Source organism: Enhydra lutris, unplaced genomic scaffold (assembly GCF_002288905.1).
Source record: "Enhydra lutris kenyoni isolate GAN:26980312 unplaced genomic scaffold, ASM228890v2 scaffoldscaffold13, whole genome shotgun sequence".
NCBI lineage: Eukaryota > Metazoa > Chordata > Mammalia > Carnivora > Mustelidae > Enhydra > Enhydra lutris.
Window position 1 is genome coordinate 36,633,360 of NW_019154097.1, and position 21,446 is coordinate 36,654,805.

General features: G+C 58.4%; 1 protein-coding gene across 2 annotated transcripts; it reads left to right on the forward strand.

Annotated features, from left to right (window-relative positions):
- The first annotated feature begins 2,377 nt into the window (after positions 1-2,377).
- Positions 2,378-6,132, forward strand: LOC111146375 (growth factor independent 1B transcriptional repressor). Of its 2 annotated transcripts, XM_022501906.1 has the most exons (6): positions 2,378-2,477; positions 2,874-3,011; positions 3,308-3,570; positions 4,095-4,232; positions 5,284-5,449; positions 5,954-6,132. In XM_022501906.1, exons 1-6 carry the CDS (start codon positions 2,378-2,380, stop codon positions 6,130-6,132), a joined length of 984 nt encoding a protein of 327 aa, XP_022357614.1. The 2 variants fall into 2 exon arrangements, with proteins under 2 accessions (XP_022357614.1, XP_022357615.1); XM_022501907.1 differs by lacking the exon at positions 4,095-4,232.
- Positions 6,133-21,446: the final 15,314 nt, after the last annotated feature.

Here is a 21,446-nt window from a genome sequence, read left to right on the forward strand (position 1 = left end):
CAGCTCCCAGGTCCAAACTCATGGAGTTAAGGCTACACAGATCCTGGCTACAAGAAATATCTCCGGCCATTCTAGCAATCCCATGCCTAGCTTCGGTTCTCCTTGGCTTGCTACTAAAATACTCTGCACAAAATAATAGATCATCTTTTGATAGTGAGACCGTGGCCCTCGGAGGCTCCTCTAGAAAAAAGGGCAAGACCACACAAACCCCACCTCCCCTGGAGTATGTGGGTCTCCTCTGGCTTTGCCCAGGGTCCGGCCTCCTTAAGGGATTCCTGGAGCCAAGAGTTAGAAGGGGGAAGAAAGGGGGGTGAGAGGAGCCCTGGGGGAGGGGGAGGAGGCAGAGGAAGACTGCCCTTGGCAGATAAGGCCACCGCGGGCTTCCCGACAAGCCTGGGAGAAACAGGAGGCCAGGCAAGCCCAGGAAGGGCACAATCTGACAGCTGGACTGGACCCCAGATCCTGCAAGTCCCACCTCTTCTTTTCATATCCCAGAGGTGAAGAGCCCGGAGCATGTCCCTGCTTCTGGTCCCGGGCTCATCCCTGTCCTCAGAGCACAACTGCTTTGGGCGGGGTACTGCGGTTGCAACCAGACAGGACAGGACGTGGGCTGTGCCTGCCTTCCTGAAGCTTCTTCTCCTGCAGGCTGTGATGCCATCACCTGCTCAGGGGTCCTGCGGCCCCAGCACCAGGCTGAGCACTTTGCACCCCTCTTTGTAACAGAGGTCCTTCCTGCCCCAACACTGCCAGGAAGATGGCTTGTGATTTGGGCACAGCTAGGGGTCCCTCTCCTGCCTGGCTTGGGGTCACGCTGGGGGAAGGGGTGACTCCCTGGGCCTGCTCCTCTCTAATCTCCCTCCTCCCAGCCAGCTCCTCGCCTTGGCCTTATCACCCAGCCCAGGCTGTTGTTGGAGCAGCTGTAATCCTTTTCCCGCGCTTGGCCCTATGGTCCCTGCAGCCCTGCAGGGCGGCTGACCTGGGGAAGGGGGCTCTAGCTCTGAGGTCTGGGAATGGGACCAGCAGAGGAGCCACCAGGAATGGCATTGGCAAAGTATTTCCTGAACTCTTGCCTGGGCCTGGCCTGGGGGTTGGGAGGAGAGAGGACCACTCAGATGTTCTCTGTCTCCCAGGAGCCTTCAGCAGAGCCTTAAGGACGTGTAACATCTGGCAGAGGGGGTGGGGGGCAAGTGTCAAGGTGTTCAGGCTGGTCTGGCTCTGCCACAGCCCAACCCCCACCCAAGAGCGAGAGCACGTCCCTTTCCTGATTTCCATGTCTTCCCCCACCCCCTGAGCAGTGGGTCCGGTGACCACGCAGCTAAGCTGGGCTGCCCACTGCGTCGTTCCCACAGGTGGCAGACACTGGCCTCTTTCACCACAGGCACAAAATGCCCTCCGGCTTCCCAGCGGGGTGACATGGGGGAGTCCTCTCAGGCCTTGAGCCCCACATGCAACTCCAACCCCCTCCTCGACCCCCACTCAGAGAGAGAGAAGCCTGGACTCTGCACCTTACAGAAAATGGAGTCGGCCCAGAGAGGTCAATTGTCTGCCCCAAAGTGCACAGCGGGTGAGCTGGGAGTCTAAGCATCCGGCTCCAGACCCTAGCTCAGGCTGCTCCTTCCATGGCCTCCGAGTGCCGCTCCCACAGGGGCGCGAATGCAGATTTCTGTATGGGGGGCCACCGTGTGTCATATCTGAAGACACCCCTGTCCTTCCTTCTCTGCTCTCGGTGCGATTCAGGGCATGTGGGTAGAAGACTGACCGTGGGGGTGTTCTAGAAGGTGGGCGTATTAATTTCCTAGCGAGGGAGGCATAGGGGGAGGTTAGGGTTTGTAGCCACTGCAGCAAACTACCAGAAACCAGGAGGCTTCAAACAACACAAAATTTGTTCGTCCAAGATTCTGGAGTCTTAGAGATCCCAAATCAAGGTGTCTGCAAGGTCGGTTCCTTCTGGAGGCTCTGGGGGAGTTTGTCACAAGCCTCTCTCGTGGTTTCTGGTGGAACCAGCGATCCTCTGGGCTCCTCGGCTTGTAAGTGCGACCCTCCCAGCTCTGCTCCTGCCTCCAGATGGTGTTCTCCCTGTGCGTCTGTGTCTTTGGGCCCAAGGTTCCCGCTTCTTATAAGAACCCCGGACATACTGGGCTTAGGGTCCGCCCTAACTCAGGATAACCTCATCTTAGGTAAAATCTGCAAAGACCGTGTTTCCGCAGAAGAGCACATTCACAGGTTCTGGGAAGACATGAATTTCTGGGGGCACCATTCAACTCAGGACAGTGGAATCCGATGTCAGGAAAAGGCTCTAAAATACAGAGGCTGTTGCCCTCTCGCCCTTCCTAACTGTTCTCCCCACTCCCCTCGCAGGTGTGGGCGCACACCTACCATGCCACGCTCCTTCCTGGTAAAGAGCAAGAAAGCTCACACCTACCACCAGCCCCGCGTCCAGGAAGATGACCCGGTCTGGCCTCCTGCCCTTAGACCCGGTGAGTCAGATCTCCCCCTGTGGCACCCACCCAGGGCTCCCTGCCCCCTGTGTTGGGGAGGTGGTGGCATCCCTTCTGCAAATGCAGAAGCTCAGTAAATGTGTTGAATGAATGAATGAATGAATCCCTCTCTTCTGACCCCGTGAGATGGTGGGAGCATCAGGATTGGAGCTGGTTAGGACATGTGGGTCCTAACCAGACTCAGAAAACATTTAGGGCTGTTGGGTGCTCAGAAAGCTAACACTGGGCCAGGAGTTCTCCCCAGCGAGGGGTTCCTTTCGGCCTCCACCCTGCTCCCACCATCCTGGGCAGGGCCCGTGCACACGAGCATCTGGGGACAGCAGCAAGTGCGTCTCTGGGTCCCCTGGTATCACTGATGGTCTTGTCTCCCCACAGCAGCCAGGGACCAAGTCCTGAGCAATGATCCTGTCTTCAGCAGCCTGTTCCCAAACCACTGCTTGACCTGGACTGACCTCAAGCACGAGCCAGAGCTGGAGCTTGACCAGAGCATGAGCAGGACACCCTTGGTGCCAGGTACCCCGGCAGGGACCCCCGGCCACTCCCCACCAGCCAGTGTAAGTGGAATGGAGGGGGGATGGGCTCATGGAAACAGGGATCCTAGGAGTTACAGAGTCAGGATAGACCAACAAGGCCATCTGGATACAATCTGGGCTCTCCAGCTTCTGCTTGGACCCAGACCCTCTCCCACAGTCAGTGTTTGGGGCTACACACCACAACCCTCAGCATGAGGTCAGTAGGTGGAGAGAGGTGGGGAGCAGTGCCCTAAGTTTCAATGAATCAGCACCATATGTGTGTCCCACTCTCCGCAGAGGCCCCTGCTGTAATGCCTCCATCCCAGGATAGGGACTCCGACTCACCCCCGTTCTACAAGCCCAGCTTCTCCTGGGATGCCCTGGCCTCGTCCTACGGCCACAGCTACCGGCAGGCCGCCTCCACCATGCAGTCTGCCTTCCTCGAGCACTCCGTCAGCCTGTACGGCAGCCCTCTGGTGCCCAGCACTGAGCCACCCCTGGACTTCAGCCTCCGCTGCTCCCCGGGCATGGATACGTACCACTGTATCAAGTGCAACAAGGTGGGCAGCTGGGGTGTGGGCGGGCTCGCGGGCCCTGCTCCGTGTCCCCTCCCCGGGTCCCTGGCAGCGGGGTGCTCCCTGTGCTGTGAATCTTGGGTCCTTCAGTGGGACCGAGGGTTCAGAATGCTCGTCCTCACCGTGGTTCGCTGAGCCCGGGGATGCGGACAAAAGGCTCCGCGAGGCTGCATCACTGGCCCCAGAGCACACAGCAAGGTGACGTCAGTGCCAGCCTTCACATGTGGCTGTGGCAGACTCCCAGCCATTCAGCCCCTAGCTAGGGCCAGGAGGGGCCTTTTACATGCTCCCACAGCCCCCATTTTCTAGACAGGAATCCAAACCACAGAGAGGGAAAGGGACCTTCCCAGGACACACAGCAGTTCCAGCGGAATCGGCACTCCGGTGCTTCTCCTGCTTCATGCCCATCTGTGCCTGGGTGTAGAGGGGATGGGGGTGGCCTTGGGACCCCAGGCCCATTTCCCTCTCCTCAGCCCCCAGTGTCCTCATGCTCTGCCCCCCGCCCCCAGGTGTTCTCCACTCCACACGGGCTTGAAGTGCACGTCCGCCGCTCTCACAGCGGGACCCGGCCCTTCGCCTGTGATGTCTGTGGCAAAACCTTTGGCCATGCCGTGAGCCTGGAGCAGCACACGCACGTCCACTCCCAGGTGGGCAGCAGGCCAAGCCCAGGACACCCCACCCCACCTCCCACTCCTGTTCTGGAAGCCTCGGGAAGCTTCTGCAGGAAGCCTCGGGGCTGTGGCCGGACCCCTCACCCTGCCCCTGAGGGTGACTCAGATCAGGGGTCCTTTATTCCCTCCTCTGGGTCCCCAAAACCCTCTTTTAAAAATTGTTATATCATACATACTTTACCTTGTCCTTGATAATGAATAATGGTGCTTTAGTTCTAGTTATGTTATCGTTTTCCCAACACCCACTCTTAACTGACTTCCCTCCCCGGTGGACCAAATGTGCTGCGGGGAGAGCTCCTGGCCCAGGGGGATGCTCAGAAATGATCGGCGTGGGCTGTGTGCGCAGAGCCAGGGTCCTTCGCTTCGACTTTTAGAATCTTGGCATCAGGCTTAAATGACCCTCTTGTCCCACTTAGGTTCTCGAATATTCCATTCCAGGGAAAGTGCCCGAAATGACCCGAGCTGCTAACACCGGGAGAGGCGGGGTAGGGCCATGAGAGCTCTCAGCTGTGAGCACACACCCCATGCTAGTTGCTGGCTCAGCTCTCTACCCTTTGAGCTCATTACTGCTGTTCTCATGTACAGATGGGGAAACTGAGTCTCAAGGGGTTAAATGACTTGTCTAAGGTCATGCAGTCTCGAGGTGGCAGAAGCCAGAAACGGGCCCCAATAATACAGACTCTTAACCAAAGCCCTGCAAAGCCCATGACCATGTCCCAGGTCAGTCGATCTATCAGTCAGTCAACAAACCCGTGGTGAGGCTCATTTTGCATTGGATACTGTGAAGGTTGCAGGGGAAAGCCCAGAGGAGGCCTCTCAGGCCCCAGGCCTCGGGGCCCCCTCTTGGGATGCAGAAATGGGGGTCTCTGGGTCCTGCTCCGCCAGGACCCGTTCTCGAGGCCCCCCCAACGAGTGTCCTGTTCCTCAGGGGATCCCGGCAGGGCCCGGACCTGCACCTGGCGTGGCAGTCCTGGGTCTTGAGGCCCCGCCCGCGCCTGACCCCCCAGGGCCTCGTTTCCTCCGGCAGGAGCGCAGCTTCGAGTGCCGGATGTGCGGCAAAGCCTTCAAACGCTCGTCCACCCTGTCCACGCACCTGCTCATCCATTCAGACACGAGGCCCTACCCCTGCCAGTTCTGCGGCAAGCGCTTCCACCAGAAGTCGGACATGAAGAAACACACCTACATCCACACAGGTGAGGCGCACCCCTCGCCGGCCCCGGGGCTCCCCGGCCGCCCCGCATGTCCCAAGCCGCCTCTCCCCGCACCCCCCCATCCCATGCGTAAAAGGCCCTGCTGCAGGCAGGGGTGCGCTCAAGTTACAAAGCAAGGGGTGCTCCCCTCCACGCGGGGGGGGGGGGGGGGCGCTGGGCCCGCCGCTCCTTAACTACACTTCGCGTGGGAAAAACCCCGGGAAGGAAGGAGCCCCAGTGTGACTGCGGGGGGAAGTGAGACCAGCAGGTAGATTCGCCGTCCGCTCACTCCTCCCCTCATTCACTGCTCGGCTCTTACCTGAGTGCCTGGACGTGGTCCCTGTTCGCCCAGGGTGCAACCCGGGGCCTTGTGCTCCTGGCTCCCTTTTGTAGTTCTTTTCTAAAGCACCTGTCGGGCCCTGAGGTAACACAGCCTAGTCCGGTGAACAAAGGCAGGACAGCGGGCCTGGCGCCGACAGCCCTGACACGGCCCCTGCTGCCCCGCAGGTGAGAAGCCCCACAAGTGCCAGGTGTGCGGGAAGGCCTTCAGCCAGAGCTCCAACCTCATCACCCACAGCCGGAAGCACACCGGCTTCAAGCCTTTCAGCTGCGAGCTGTGCACCAAGGGTTTCCAGCGCAAGGTGGACCTGCGGCGGCACCGGGAAAGCCAGCACAATCTCAAGTGAGGCTGCACCTGCCCCAGGCTCTGGCCAGGCTGCCCTGGGGTCCCGTCACCCAGGGGGAGGCCACCCTCCTGCGCCGAGATCCCCCATCTCCTGGCCAGCCTGCCCTGGGGTCCCCTGACCCAGAGGGAGGCCAGGCTCCTGTGCCTAGATCCTGTGTCTCCCGGAGTCAGTGCTGGGCAGGAATCATTCAGCTTGGTTTGAGATTCACAGAATTGCTGTGTGACCTCCAGCAAGCTGCTTTCCCTCTCTGAACCAATATTTTCCTGCTGCAAAATATGGGAACTGGGCTGGGTCTTCTTTGAGTTGAGGTTGTTTAGAAGTCTAAGAGCTTGGGCTACTTCCCTCGGGCAGGGCCCAGAAAGCCAGCATAGCCCCCTGCGAACAAGGATGTCGAGAATAGTCCAGAATAGGAATCCAAACAGAAATTCTCCCCCTCTGCCTGCTGCCCACTGTACTGGAATCTGGTTTTTAGTGGGTCTCTTTCAGGCTGCCATGGACAGCCAGAGCGGTTTCCTGCCCCAGTGGGAGGCCTCATTCCCCTCTGCTTCAGCTGGATGTGCCAGCTGCCCCCCCACTTCTGACTGGCACGCAGCTGGCCCCTAGGGTTCCGGCTCTGCTTTCAGGCCAAGAGGCTGGAGAGACAAGCAGTCATGCTCTCAGGAGCCCGTCCCTCTCAACGGCTGTAAATAAAAATAAAGACACAGATTTATTTACCCTTGACCAGTATTTATTAAGTGTGTCCTGGGCACAAGTTAGGCTTTGGGGAGGGACGGTCGGGGGCTCGGAAGGGCAGAGAAAGCTGGGGCGCCTGGCTGGCTCAGTCGGTTGAGCACGTGACTCTTGATCTCAGGGTTTTAAGTTCGAGCCCCACGTTGGGTGCGGAAATTACTAAAAAAATTTAAAACTTAAAAAAAAAAAGGTCAGAGAAAGCTCTGGAGTTGCTGGCAGAGGGGTTGGGAGATGTGGACTCAGACCAAACTGGTAAGTGCGGAAACAAAAGTGAAGGAGCCCCCTGGGGCGAGGCTCCTGCCGTCGGGGGCTGTATCAGTCTCCGTCGGGGGCTGTATCAGTCTCCGCCAGCGGATGTAACAAATTGCCACAGGGGTAGTGGCTTAAAACCATACGGTTTATCCCCGTCCAGTTCTGGAGGTCAGAAACCCAAAATGAGTCCTGGGAGCAAAACCCAGGGTGGGGGCAGGGCTGCATTCCTACAGGGAGAGGCTGTGGCCGCCTCATCCTTCTCGAAAACGGGTAGCTCCGACCTCTGCTTCCACCACCCGCCTCACTCTTCTGCCTGACCTTCTTGTCTTCCTCTTGGAAGGACCCCTATGACCCCATGGGGTTCGGTGGGACGATCCAGGGTCATCTTCCCATCTCAAAGTTCTCGATGTAATCACCGTCCTGTGCTGAATGATGGCACCCAAGGATGCCATCCTCGTCCTAATCCCTAGAGACTTATATGCCCACAGAGACTTTGAAATAGGACTCGCTTAAGCTTGGTGCCACCCTCTGCTAGCTGTACGACGTGACAGAGCTTCCTTGTCCATTGGGAAGGTTCCCTGAGACCAGGCGTGCACAGTAGTGAGCAGGGCTGAGCACGTGCTAAGTGCTGGCTGGCCACGAGTAGCCGCCATTTAAGTCCTGCCCATCCTCTGAGGCTTGCTGAAATGCTGCCTCCTCCAGGAAGCCTCCCTTGGCCATTCCACCTGGAGGCTCTCCCAGCTCTGAGAGCGGACTTCCTCGGGCTCCCCGCTTACAACTCAGGACCCACTGAACCTGCTATGGGAGTTACATGTGTCACTTTGTCCTCTGCTAGAAGGCAGTCTCCGGTGCCCTCAGCATGAAGCCCACACCCGGTCCACCCACCAGGCACTCCTAAACGAGTCTCTTCCAGGTACTGACCGGGGCGCATCGACTCGAACCCGCACAACCCTCTGCAAAGAAGGTATCATTATCCCATTTTTCAGAGGGGGTTAGTGGAGGCTCAGAAAGGTTGGCCAACTTGCCCAAGATCATGCTGCGGGCAAATGCAGAGCTGGGAATAGAATCTGATTCCAAGGCAAGATGGTCTTCAAGTCTCTGTTGACCTTCCTCCCAAAGGCACCCACAGATGCTTCCCCCCAGATCGCTCCTTTGCTGTGAATCTGTGGGGTTCTGAGGCCTTCTGGGGGGTGTGGCAACCTCCCATCCCCCCAGCTCGGGGTCTGGCCAGGCAGGACCCCTACTCTGCTTCATTCCAGAGGCTCTTTCTGTTACTCCAGCCAGAGTGCCCCATCAGGCACGCAGAAGCAGGGGTAGGGGGCTGGGATTTGCACAGGAGTGTGGTCTGGCCCCTCTGAAGGCTCCCCGTTTGTGGGGGTTCCCAACAAAGCCTTGGAGACCACGTGCTCCCTTCTCTCTTCCTGTCCAGGGACGCAGTGGAGCCCAGAGACAGGGAGCCACACATGGGGGCCAGGCCTGGGTGTCAGGGGCAAGGGAGGGTACTGGGCGCGCACACGCACACACATGGATGGGAACTGCTTTGCATGCTCTTTGTTTGCTAAACAAAACCACACCAATGTTAGGATTTTGGCCACTTCTGCAGCAGGGCGGGGCGAGGAAGAGAAACTGGGCAAGACAATGCGCCTTTCTTCGTCTGACGAGGCTCCAGCAATCAGCGCCCCCACAGAGGGCCCACACGCTGTAGGGGTTGGGGGGCCACAGCAGTCTCGGAGCCCTGGAGGCCAGAACCCCATTTGCACATTGCTGAGAAAGGAGGCCAGGGTGGGGCAGGTGAACCCTGCTCCCCAGCGGGAGGATTCAACCCCGTATGGAAGGCCCCGGCTCAGGGCTCCTGTGGGGGATTGTGGGCTCCTCTGCGTGTGCCCTGAGCCTGAGAGTAAAGCCACTTGCCCCTTCCCAACCCCAAACTCTCCCAGAGCTGTCACAGGAAGGACAGGCGTCAGGGGCAGGGCTGCGTTCCCTGGAGGAGGCTCGTAGATAGGCCAGCACTTTGCAGGCCTTGAGCGCCCCGTCCAGGTTCTGTCGGGAGCTGGCGGCTCGGCAGGTGTGCACAGGAACGTCACGGTCCCATCCTCCACCTGCTGTCCCCCTTCTGCTGCCTATCTGCTCTGAAATCCCACCGAGTAAACATGTGTAAACTGGAAAGACACTGTCAAGCCCTGTGGTGACTGCCCATGGCTTCCCTCTGCCACGTAAGGGGACAGACACCCAGAGGGGGAGGACGTGGCCCAAGTCACACTGCCCGTTAGCAACAAGGTGCCTCAGAAGCCAGGCTAGCGGCCTTTCCCCCAGGGCTGTGGGACAGATGGCACAACTCTAGGGAACTCTGTTTATATAGAACCCAGGGCATGTTGTGGCCTTTGAAATGATAGGGTGACCGCTCCCCGGCCCGGCTGAGGGCTGGGGGGCTGCGGCTGGGCCTCGGGAGACCTCCAGATGTCCCCAGCAGCTGCACCAGCACAGCGATTTGCTCAGCAGTGGGTAACAAAGTTAGCGATGTTAACAGCACGCTTTAATACTAAAACAAATCGGCCACGTCAGGGAACGGAATGCAACAACTGAATTAATGTTCAGATAATATGTCCAGTTAGCGGTGGCAGCATCAGGCCACATCACCCCGGGATGTGGCCACATCCCACATGGCAGCCCGCCGGGGCCCCAGCTGGGACCTGGGCCCCTGACAGACAAAGTGGGAGGTGCTCAGTGGAACCCTCCATGGAAATAACTGATAACGATGGAAATGTGTCTCCCAGGGTCAGCCCAGGCTTCTGTGTTGGCTGAGTGGACACCGGCCTGTCCCAGCCACCTGTCCCCGCCTGTCCCCCCACAGAGTGAGGCGGGGTGACCTGGAAGGAGCAGAGGGACTGAGGTGAGCAGGCAGGGCCTGCTGCTGGGGCAAGGGAGGAAGTGGAAGCGACCAGAGAATGATGAAAATCTGGGCTGGCTAGAGGTCTATGAAGCCCACTGGCCACCCATGGTGGGGCAGAGCCTGGTGCCAGCCCCAGACAGCACAAGGGACCCAAGACCCACCAGAATGTTGTAAAGGCACCTGAGCCCTGCAGGCGAGGAGCCCAAGAGACATTTCAGCTTTAGAGAGAGGACCCAGTGGGCGGGTGTGTGGGCAGGTGGTGTGGCCTGGTAAGTGTTGCGTGGGGGGCCTGAGTTCCTCCCCAGTTCCCTGCCCAGGCTGGTCAGGGAGTGGAGGGCTCCCCAAGAAGGAAGGGGAGACACACGGAATAATGGCAAGGTCATTCTGAGCCACTTTCCCGGAATTCTAAACCAAGCAGCAATGTCTTCCTCCCAGAAGGCCTTCAGAGAACTCTCAATGTCTCGGACACGCATCTTTGCCCACAGGGTTCCCTCTGCCAGGAGCGCCCTCTTGCCTCCCGGGAACCCTCTCTCAGCCTCAAACCCAGCTCCAGTGCCTGAAAGTTGTCCGCCACATGTGCTCTGCCCATGGCCTTCCAGTTCACTCCAGGAGGTCCTGTTAAGGAAATAGTCACAGGTGGGCGCTCGGATCAGCTGCAAGAGCGTCTTCTTGAGCCCATTGCAGTGGGGGAAGAAAGCCCGGAACCACTCTGAGCTCCTGTGAGAGAAGGTTGGGCTGTGTGAGCGGCGATGTGTCCGGACGACGGACTGCATCCAGCCTCTGAGACGGGCCTGGGTGCCTTGGCAGGACGGACCTGCCGGGGCCCGGGGTCTGCCCAGAGTCAGACGCCTGTTTCAGCACAGCTCGTTGGTTCCCTAACAACAAGGCAGCGTCGTACCTTTGTCGACCCTTAAAGAAACGGATCTGAGGAAAATCCACCAAACCAACGATCACAGCCGCCTTTGGGGGCTGGGAAGGATGTCTGGGCTGCACCCTTGGGGCTATTTCCAAAGGAAACTTGGATCTGTGTGGGTGTGTGCGTGTATGTGTGTGTGCGCGTGTGTGCATGCGTGTGCGTGTGTTTATATTTTTCGACTGAAAAAATTGAAGAGAAAATAGATTTTGCAGAATAAATGTGTCAACATAGGAAGCTGTTCACGGTATCTGCAGTAAAGCAGTGGTCTGAAAATCACCACCCGATTCCACTTGGTCCCTTGCGCACACGGAAGGAAGTTTGCGAGGATAAGTGGCAGCGTATCGACGCGCCGCGAGCTGTTGCTGAGTAAAGGAGTCGTGTGCACTCCTTCCCCCGTAGTTTTCGGTGTGTGTGTTTTATTCTTCTGTAGTGGGCACGCATGATAACATTATCACTGGCAGTAAAAAAAGGCTCCCTCGGCTCAAACATCCTTTCCCTGCTTTGAGGTTTGCCTTTCCGCCCCTCCCCCCAGCTGCCCGCCTAGGGCTCCCTTAGATGTCTGTGCCCAGCACCGCGGGCGGTTCCTTTCTCCTGACAAGTGCTGGAGGCCTTGCCCCTGCCCCCCAAGCCTGTGAGCCACCTCGCAGAGGGCATTGGGTCCAATCCTTTGTGTTCCAACACTCAGCTTGGGGCCCAGCCCCTGGCAGATGTCCAGTTAAGGCGAGGATGGCTGGTCGACCCCCTCAGGGCCCCTGGCTCCTCTGTGACAGGTGGGGTGGGACCCCGAAGGGGAGGCCCCTGGCTTGGGAGCAACGGAAGCAGACCCTGGACATGCAGCTCTTCCTCCTGGCCCTGGTGGGGGGCTGTCCCCTCCCACCCACCTCCCTGGTGTCCAGCTTCCAGGGGGCCCCAGCCCAGAGCCAGGCAGGACGCGGGGTTCCCACGCAGGAGGAGCGACGGCAGGAAAGCAGGAGGAGGGAAATCTGAGGCAGGAGCGCGTACTGAGCGGCGGAGCTCAGGCTTAGCCTGATAACTTTATCAGGCGGTGCCGGCTGCCAACCGTCAGCATGGAGCAGGCCGGTGGGCTCCGGCAGGAGGGCACTCCCGGCTGATAGCGCCTTCCAAGTGTTATCAAGGGCCTGGTGGCCCAGAGAGCGGGAAAAGGGGAGCAGGACAGAGAGAGAGAGACTTGCAACCACTTCACCCCAACGACAAGAGCCAGGGAGGAAGAGGCCCTCTGGGCTTCCTTGGAGGGGGGCCCTCGACCTCCCAGGCACACCGGCAAATGCAGCTAGGAATTAGCCCCATGCGGGTGCAGAGTGGACACCCTGCTTCTCCCCGGGCACAGAGTGGTGCTGATGCTGCCTAGCCCTTCTTCAAGGCCTTTTTCTGGAAGGTTCTTTATCCCCGAACACATAAGGGAACAGGAGGGCATTTCTTTCCTATTCCTACCTGCAGTCTCAGGGTGAGAGTTGGGCTCAGGTCAGGCGCCGAACGCCCAGCCTGGAGCCAAATACCTCATCATCCCTGCCTCGTGAAAGGAAACTGAGTCTCAGCGAGTGTAGACGAAGGGCAGGAGGGATGAGAGGCTGAACGACACCCTCAGGTCGGGAGGGGCGGCAAGACCAGCTCCCTACCTGTAAGGAGAAGCCGCTCCTGCCGGAGTCCAGCTCCCGGGCCCTAGCTCGGGGCACAGACGGCCTGACGTCAGCAGCGAAACCACCTATCGGGGGTCAGGCAGACCCCAAGGTCTGAGGGGCTAGACTGGGGGGTGAGGGCGGCATCACCGTAGATTTTTAAAATTCCCTTTTCTAGAAAGACTTCTGGGTTTTCCATGATGTGGGGGTTTTTTGGCAGGAGGTGGTAGGGGTGGGGAGAAAGGTGATTCGTTTAAGAGGGAGAAGAGAGAGGGCAAGAGCTCCTGGGGGCGGGAGTAGCCAGCAGGGACCTCACCTCTGCCCAGCCTGGGGCACCAGCGGAGGGCCAGGCCTGTCTGTGTTTGCAGAGTGGACGGCCATCCTCCCTGGGGTGCCCTGTGACGGTCCAGGCCCATGACCTTCCAGAGGCACAGACGGATGCGTGCCACCTGCCAGGCACCAGCTAGGCCCGTGGGGTATCTGAAACCACATCTGTCCTCCTGGAGCTCAGTGGGGTCACTGAGGAGGGACAGAACAGGAGTGAGGGTGACACGGGGACCTCCCATCCCACGGGTGGCCAGGGCAGGCCTCCTTGAGAGGGCCTAGTCGCTCCCTCCTGTAAGAGAGAGGTGGGGACGGAGAGAGCCCCAGGCAAGGTGTCAGGAGGCTGGGACACCACTCTGGCCCCCGCTTCAGGGTCCCCCTTCTGTAAAATGACACCCGTGGCCTTGGGAGTCTCTAGACTCTGTCTGCCCCAGGGTCCCAGAGTCCCAGATTTCCTCTCCTCAACTCTCAAAGAAGGGGCTCGAGGGGTGGGCGTGGCACTGGGCAGCTTGCCCATCCAAGGGCCCGTGGGGCACATGGGGGCCGGGAAGGGTCCCCACACAGGGCGCAGCCTGCAGCGGATGAAGACAGAAACGCGGCGCCCACCTCCTACTCGCGGCTTCACCCCTGCTGGGTGCTCCTGACAATGAGCTAGACTGTGATACTGCAGGCGGCGAGGCCAGCCCGGCACGAAAAGGGATTCCGTGGGCGAGGCACCATCACCCCAGTGTTCCTGGGGAGGACACGGAGGCAGGGGCGGTGGAGGGGTGAAGTGACTTGCAGGTCCCCAGCCGGTCACCAGGGCCAGCCCCTGCGCACACGGCTGGGCCCAGAGCCGCTGCTCTTCCCACAGGCTGTTCCCAGGAGCTCCCGACCGGCGGGTGGCTCTGACCTCGGAGGACAGGCCCGGGCTCCACGGGCTCCCCGGTCCCAGTTGTCCTCCCTGCTGTCGTGTGGCGGACTGACCCAGGCTCCTCTCCTGGGCTGTCCCCGCTGACAGCTGGAGCCACAGACACCAGAATGTAGCTCAGAGCTATTTCTGCAAAGGGTGACTTGGGACTTCCTCCCAGAGCTCTTAAAAATAAAGGGGTTATCGTGGCCCTCAGGCTCCTTCCTCCGCACCAGGAACCCTGACATGATTTCTGGGGAAGGCCCAAGCCCCCGGGCCTCCCTCAGCCCAGCAACGACTTATCTCTGAGCTCAGTTGGGCAGCAGGAAGGGAGCCAAGCGACCACCGCGGGCAGCTCTTCCTGCCCCAGAAGCCCCTTTTGGGAGCAGCAGGGGATGTGGCCACTGACTCAGGGGCGTCAATCACCCCTCTGCCCCGGCCTGCGGTTGCCCACCACACTCTGGGGGGAATCAGAAATCAGGGAGCAGAGAGCATTCTGGGGAAGTCCCAGCACGTCCCGCCTGGCCTCTGGTCCAGACCCTCCCACTATGGGTGTCCAGGAGGACCCCTGTCTCTGTAAACAGCCCACTGCCAATGCTGGGGGCATAACTATCTCTTCCAGACGCCTGAAAGTCAGACCGCTGTGCAGGAGGAGTGAAGGGCACCGTGCAGGGCCGGGGAAGGCCCGGGCTGAGACCACCTCTCCCTGCTCCTGGTTCAGCTCTGCGGCAGAGACAGGGCAGGGGGCCTGCCCACACCCTCCAGGGCTCTCCTCCCCTCTTGCAGATCTCAGACTTTTAGTCCCAAGAGAGGGAAACTCTTGGGGTCAGGAGGAGAGAACCCCAATCTCCGTTCCACAGCATTCGCTGGGTGTGTACTCTGGGCCCTGGTGGGGAAAGACCTAGGAGAAGGGGCACCTAGGGGACGGTAGGAGGCCAAGGGGCCACCAAGCCCAGACCCTGGGGCCAGAGGAGTCTTCCTGGAGGAAGCAGACATCTGAAAGACAAAAAGGGTTTGATACATCAAAGGGCGGGGGTGGGGACTGCCCCAAGCCAAGGAACCAGTGGTGCAAAGGCCCTGGGGAGACAAAGGCCTCAGGTCAGCCCCTGGCTCCACTCCCAACCTGCTGGGGTCTGGGGACCAGCTGGCGCCCCTCTGGGGCCGCAAGGGCCCAGTGTATAAAGCTCGAGTGCTTTAGATGGTCCTGGGAGCCGTCCTGTGCAGGCTCAGGGTCCCCCAGCCAGGCCCCTGTGGCTCTCAGGCGGCCCACCTGTGGCCCAGTCCTCCTCTGGCCTCCTTTGGGAGGGAGACTGGGGCTTCCAGAGTGGAGCGTCCCCGAGGCAGCTTTGCAGGAGCCAACAATCTTAGCTGGAAACCGTCACAGCCCCGGGTTTCCTCCAGGCCGGCCCCCAGCGCTCCCCTGCCCGGCCTCAGACTTATCACTGCCCTCCAGCTGCCTCGTCCCCAGCCCCCTGCAACCACCTCCCCGGGATGATTCAGCAAATCTTCCCTCCCGGTTGGGGGTGGGTTGGGACAAGGGTGAAAAAATCACAATGTCAGATTACAAAGCCCCAACCGTAGGGCAGGTCCCTGGCAGGCAGATAAGGGTCCCCGCTCCCCGCCCTCAAAGCCCCTCTGGCAGATAAACCTTCTAAAGCCGTGGGGGGCTGCTGCAGGTGTGGGGTGCGGAGGCCTGGCCTCGAGGAAGTCTGACTGAGAGAGACAGGCCGTTGGGTGGCCCTGCCAGGGCTGAGGGCCCCGGTCCCAGCCACCACGCAGCCGGCCAGACACAGAGGAAGCACCCGCGGCCACCAGTGGTGCTGCCGTCCTGTCTCCGCCCCTCGCGGAACAGCAGAAAGGGAAGGGCGGGGGCTTCCGCAGAAAGTTCACCGGGAGGGTACCCACTGATGCCCGCCACCCCCGGTGCCCCCCGCCAGTGTGGCCCACAAGCCGTGTGGAAGAAGAGAAGGCACCTGTCCTCATGGGGGCCGGGAGGAGCCTGGAGGAGCCGCGATCCATTGATGGTCCCCGAGCCTCCCCCAGGGAGGACAGGGATAGGCCAAAGGTGACGCCCCCACATCAGCTCTGGGGACGTCTTCAGAGGTGATCCTGACTCTCCAGGCTGGAGATAGGCCAGACCTGGGTTGCCCTAGGGCCCTGACTCCATCTCCCGAGAGCTCTGGACATGGGGAGGAGGCTGGGGTAGTGAGGACTGGCTTCCTCCGTCAGTGTAGACGATGGGCTTTGAGCTTGGGCCTTAGGCTGGGCTCTGTCACCCGAGGCAAGTCCTTTCTCTGCCCTGGGCCCATTGCTTGTCTGTAAAATGAGAACGGTAATAAAACTCACCGGAGACTCGGCGTGCACGTGGCCCCCACAAGTGGCCCCAGACAGCCTCTGGTCTCCAATCCAAGGCCCAGAGGAGTGGGGGCGAGGCTCTGGTTGGAATGGAAGTGACTTTCAGACAAGGGCTCACACGGTACACGGCACACAGGGCCAAGTGTCCCACTGTCCTAGTGTTTGGCCACCTCTCCTGCTTTATCTGGGGAAGCTTGCAGAGGTCATGCGTCGGGAGACGGTGAGGCCAACTAGTGTGGACTGTTTAAATCCCTGGTAGGAACTCCTTGGAAACCCCCTAGGACTTTGGGGGAAAGACCCTTCCTTCCTCTGGGGCCTTGAGTTGCACCAGAAAGAGAGGTGGTCAAGACGAGGTCTATGCTCCCTTCACTCTAGAGTTTTGCCAAAAACCAACTGTTCGTTGACCATGTGCTTGGCCCCAGGGGCTGAACCGGGAACGAGGCTTCCCAGCGGCGTGGTGCACGCCTGGTCTATCCATACACCGGAATACTACTCCGCCTCAAAAAAGGCCAGGGGGAGGGGATGGGGAGCTGGTTTAATAGGACCAGAGTTTCGGTTTTGCCAGATGGGAGAGATCTGAGTGTTTTGGTGCTGGTGGCTGTCCCCTACCCCCACAACAAGTGGGTACTTTTAACACCACTGAACTGTATACATACAAATGGTTAAAATGGCAAATTTTACGATCTGTAAAAAGCTGAGGGTTACAGTGTGGCCTTGGTATTTGCCGAACACAGGCTTGAGAACAAGAGCCCAGGCCTGAATGGCTCGCAGTCCAGGTGGAGAGGCCCCTCCGCGGAGGCCAGCAACGCCAGGGGGCCCTGATCTGAGCTGGAGCCTGAGGGACCTGCGGGGCTGTGGGAGAGCCTGGGGGGCGGGGTTCTCCCGGGGGTTAGCAACAGGGCACCCAGAGGCAGCAGCAGCGCAACCCCACGTCCTTCTCTTCTTTCTCCCAGACGGGCTTTGCCTGCCTCTGGGCTCTTGGAACAGGGCGCCCTCTGCCCAGAAGGCAGTTCCCTCAAGTTCTCACCCGACTCACTCCTCCATTCCAGCCTCAGCCCCCACGCAGTACGACTCGCGGGTCCCTGTGACAATCCCAGCTGATGCTGATCATGACCATCAGTAAATAACTCTGACGTGCCACCACTGAGAACATTCCGTGCGGGGCTCCACTGCTTCCCAGCACTCGGCACGTAGATACTTTCAGGGGGTGAATGGGTGGGTGGGCAGATGTGTGCCTGGTGGACGGGTGGACGGTGGTTGGTTAGAAGGATGGACGGATGGATGGATGGATGTTTGGGTGGATGGCGGGTGGTTGGGTGGATGGTGATTGGTTAGATGAATGGGTGGTTGGATGGGTGGATGGTGGTTGGTTAGATGGGTGGGTGCTTGGATGGACGGACAGTGGTTGGTTAGATGGGTGGATGGATGGGTGGTTGGGTGGGTGGGTGGATGGGCAGACAAATTAATGGGCCTGGTCCTCCCCATCCCAAAAGGGCTGATGTACAGTGAGGGCTCAGAGGTTGTGACAGGTGGGGCTGGGGGTGAGGGGTGCTTTCTAATCTTTTACCCCTTGACCTGAGCCTGCATGGGCCATGAACCTATGCCCCTTGCCCCCCACATCAGTGAGAGGATGCCAGGGGCCGCAGCCCAGAGCTGCACCAGAAGGGCAGCTCCCCCACCCTTGGGGAAGACAGAAGGGCCCTCCCAGCCCACCATCTGATCTGATCAGACTGGAAGGCCCATCCCAGATGGTACCCTTGGTCCGTGCTGAGCACTTCCCACGTAAACACTGGGTGCCAAGTGTCCCTCCCAGTGGTAGAACTGAGGCACAGTCTTGTCCAAGGTAGAACTTTAAAGAACTTCTGCCCAAAGTCTTTCTAATTTGAAGGCAAGCCCCACCCCGCCAGGGGTGTCCTGGCTTTGACCTCTCTCCTGGGACCTGACCCACAGCCCTGGCCAGACGGCAGCATCTTGTCTTCACTCCCTGCACCCTCTGCTCCCTCTCCCTCCTTTCTCGCCCTGTCCTCTCCCTCCCTCCCTCCTTCCCTTCCTTCTTCCAGGCTGAGGCCCAAAATGCTGGCACACTTGACTGCACAGGTCATTCCTCCCGGCTTCTGAGGGTCCCTGAGCCCCCAGACCAGCCAGGCTCAGGCTGGTGCCGCTTCACATGCTGAGGGGCTCTTTCCTTAGCCCTCCTGATGACATGTCTGTCTCCCCGGGAAACCGGCAAGGAGACCCCGCCTCCCGCGGTCAGGCCAGGAAACAGGGGGTGGAGGGTCAGGGGGCGGCCAGTGTACCCCACGCAGGGGCCTCAAAGTGCGAGGACACCCCTTCTTAGAGGTCACCCTGAGCTGAGGGCCAGCGTAGGGCAAAGGCGAGCAGTCCCGGGGAGGGGTTGCCAGGAATTTGGAGGAGGGAGCGCAAAAGCTGTGTGGTGGGAAGGAGTCGGGAGAATCCGGGGCAGCTGGACCCACAGACTCCCTGCCAATAGGGAACCGCAGCAGTGTGAGGCCGCGGGGTGGGGGTGGGGAGCACAGGGTGGATTTGCGACCGAGGGGAAGCAGCGCCCCCTGGCTTCTGCAGGGGGGACGCGGGGAGGCCCTGAACCCGGCCCGAGGGGAGGCTGCCCCAAGGGGGTCAGGCAGCCCCTCCAGATGACGAAGAGCTCCTGGGTGTCGGGAACCCTGGCAGGCCGGGGCTGTGGGGAGGCCCCGCGACCCGGACACGGCCGGGCCCCACCCAGGGAGCGATCATCGACGGAGCAGGCCCGGAGGGGCGCAGTTGGTGACCGGCCGCGGAGTCACAGGTGCGCGCGCCCTTTGAGCCAGCAGCAATCTCTCCCAGACGGCCAGCCCGCCGCAAGGACACACAGCAGTGATTCATTGCTCCACCGTGTTTGCAAAAGGTTGGAAACAACCGAAGTATCCCTCAGAGAGGGCTGGGGAAGGAGATCAGGGCCAGCCGTACAGCGGGACAGCGGGCGTCTGTTCGGAAAAATGAGGAAGCGCCGTGTGAATTGACGGGGAGTCTTCCCCGTGGTATACTGTCCGGTGAGAAAGGAAGGTGCCGAAGGGAGGGTACGTGAGCTATCACTTGCGGTCACTAACTTATAGCTGGCTTGAATGGATCCAGGGTCCTATTATCTCTCCAGGAAGCCAGGAAAAGCACGTGCAAATATTTACTAGAGGGGGAAACAGAATAACAACTGTGTGGGTTAGCTGTTCACTTTTTAAAGAAGGTGGAGGGGGGAAAAATATATATATATATCTATATAATTTTGCTCAGAACCATGCAGATTATCTTCAGGGAAATAAATAAGAGAAACAAGAAACCGATAAGATGAGTCGATCTTAATGTCTGGGGAAAGGAGTTGGGAGGGGCTTTTCTCTTCGTAGATTTAGCGTCCTTTGGATTTTGAACCCTGGGTACGGAGTATCATTATGCGTGGAGGAAGCATGTCAGACACCAGTGAGGGGCTGTTTGCGGGCAGGAGGACACTGACAGGGGACGTGAACTGTCCGGGGTGATGGACGGGGAGGAAAGAGAACATGGAGCCCTGATTCAGGGGACGGAAGTGGACCACACAGCAGTGGGTGGATGGAAAACCAGGGAGTGTGGGGAGTCCAGGGTGACACCCAAATTTCTGGTGTTTCTATTCCTGAGAAAGAACCCCTAAAAGAGGAAAGTTGGGGGTGAAGAGGTTTGGGGAGAGACAGAGGAACCCAGTTTGGGCATCATTTGTCTTTTTCCCCCTTGACTATCCAGGACCCACTCTACCTCCTTCGTGGAGAAATTTCCCCTCGTGGGTGGTCTCGGGGAAGGCAGTCGCCAGCATCGCCTTACGTGTCCACATGAGCCCTGCACTCTCCACACGACCAGCCCACTTGGCGGGATGATTCACTGCAAAGGGCACCGGGGAATTTCTTGGGTGACTGAAATATTCTCCATCACGATCGAGGTGGTGATTACACTCATATTTGTAGACAGACTGAACGACACACTTAAACGGGGTCTATTTCATTGCATATAAATTATACCTCAATAAAGTTGATTTAAAAGTAGATTTATTTTTCATATATAATACTCTCATGATGAATATTTTATATGTGATATATTAAAACATACATATATATGCACGGTTACAATGGCACAAAAGGCAAGAGAGGTCGAAACATGTCTTTGCATTGTTGTGGAAACAGTGAGAGCACTAATTTATATCTGACTTTAATAGAACAAGGATTCATACTATAATCTCTAGGGTAACCAGTAAAAGTACGTACAGCTATTTATTAGAGGGAAAATAGAATAATAAAGTATGATTAGCATAAAAGAGGAAATGAAAGGGGAGGGGAAGACAGAAGGCAGGTCAGGATTATAAAAGATTTACACCCGAACAGATCAGCTTTGCTTTAAATATAAGACAATTAAATACTCCGGACCAAATACAGAGGGGAGTAGGAGGAAGACCAGACTCCATCCTGCTTAAAAAAGACAAAAATCAAAGCCCGCAGAAATGCTGGAAGTAAAATGACAGAAAACTATGTATATATAAAACTATATACATGAACCAAAGCAAACCTCCCGTAGTGACAATTTAGACTTTCCTAGAGACGCAGAGGAACATTTCATGAGCATTAAAGGCCCATTCGTCAGGTGCACATAACACTTCCAAATTCCAAATTTACGTGTACACAAACACACGGACCTCGGACAGAAGCAAAGCCAAATCACAAACCTGAGAGGAGACTAGGCGAAGTCATGATTACGTGGGAAATTTTAACACATCTCTGAAAGACTGAGCAGACGTGCGCGTGCGTGCACGCACACACACGTGGGCGCCCACACGGACGTACCCCCAGGCAAGAGATAAGACATCGTCCCAGGCAAGAGATAAGACATCGCACCTGCCACATTGTTTTCAGACGGACCCAGAATGCTTCACAAGGCTGTGTGCTGGGTCATAAGGCAAGTCCCAATACATTTTAATTTAATTTTTAAAACTGATTAATTAATTCATTAGTTTGTTTATTTAAGAGCAAGTCCAAGCAGGGGAGGGGGAGAAGCAGAGGGAGAGGGAGAGAGAATCCCGAGCAGACTGAGCACTGAGCCCAGAGCTGGTCTCAGGGTTCTGTCCCACGGCCACAAGATCATGAGCTGAGCCCAAACCGAAAGTCTGGTGCTGAACCGACCGAGTCACCCAGGAGCCTCAGCAAGTCCCAAAACATTTTAAAGGGAGGGCTGAAATCATGTAGAGTATGTTCCCTGACTATTGTGAAATTGAGCTAGAAGTCAAGAACAGAAAAGATAATTTTAAAATTTCCC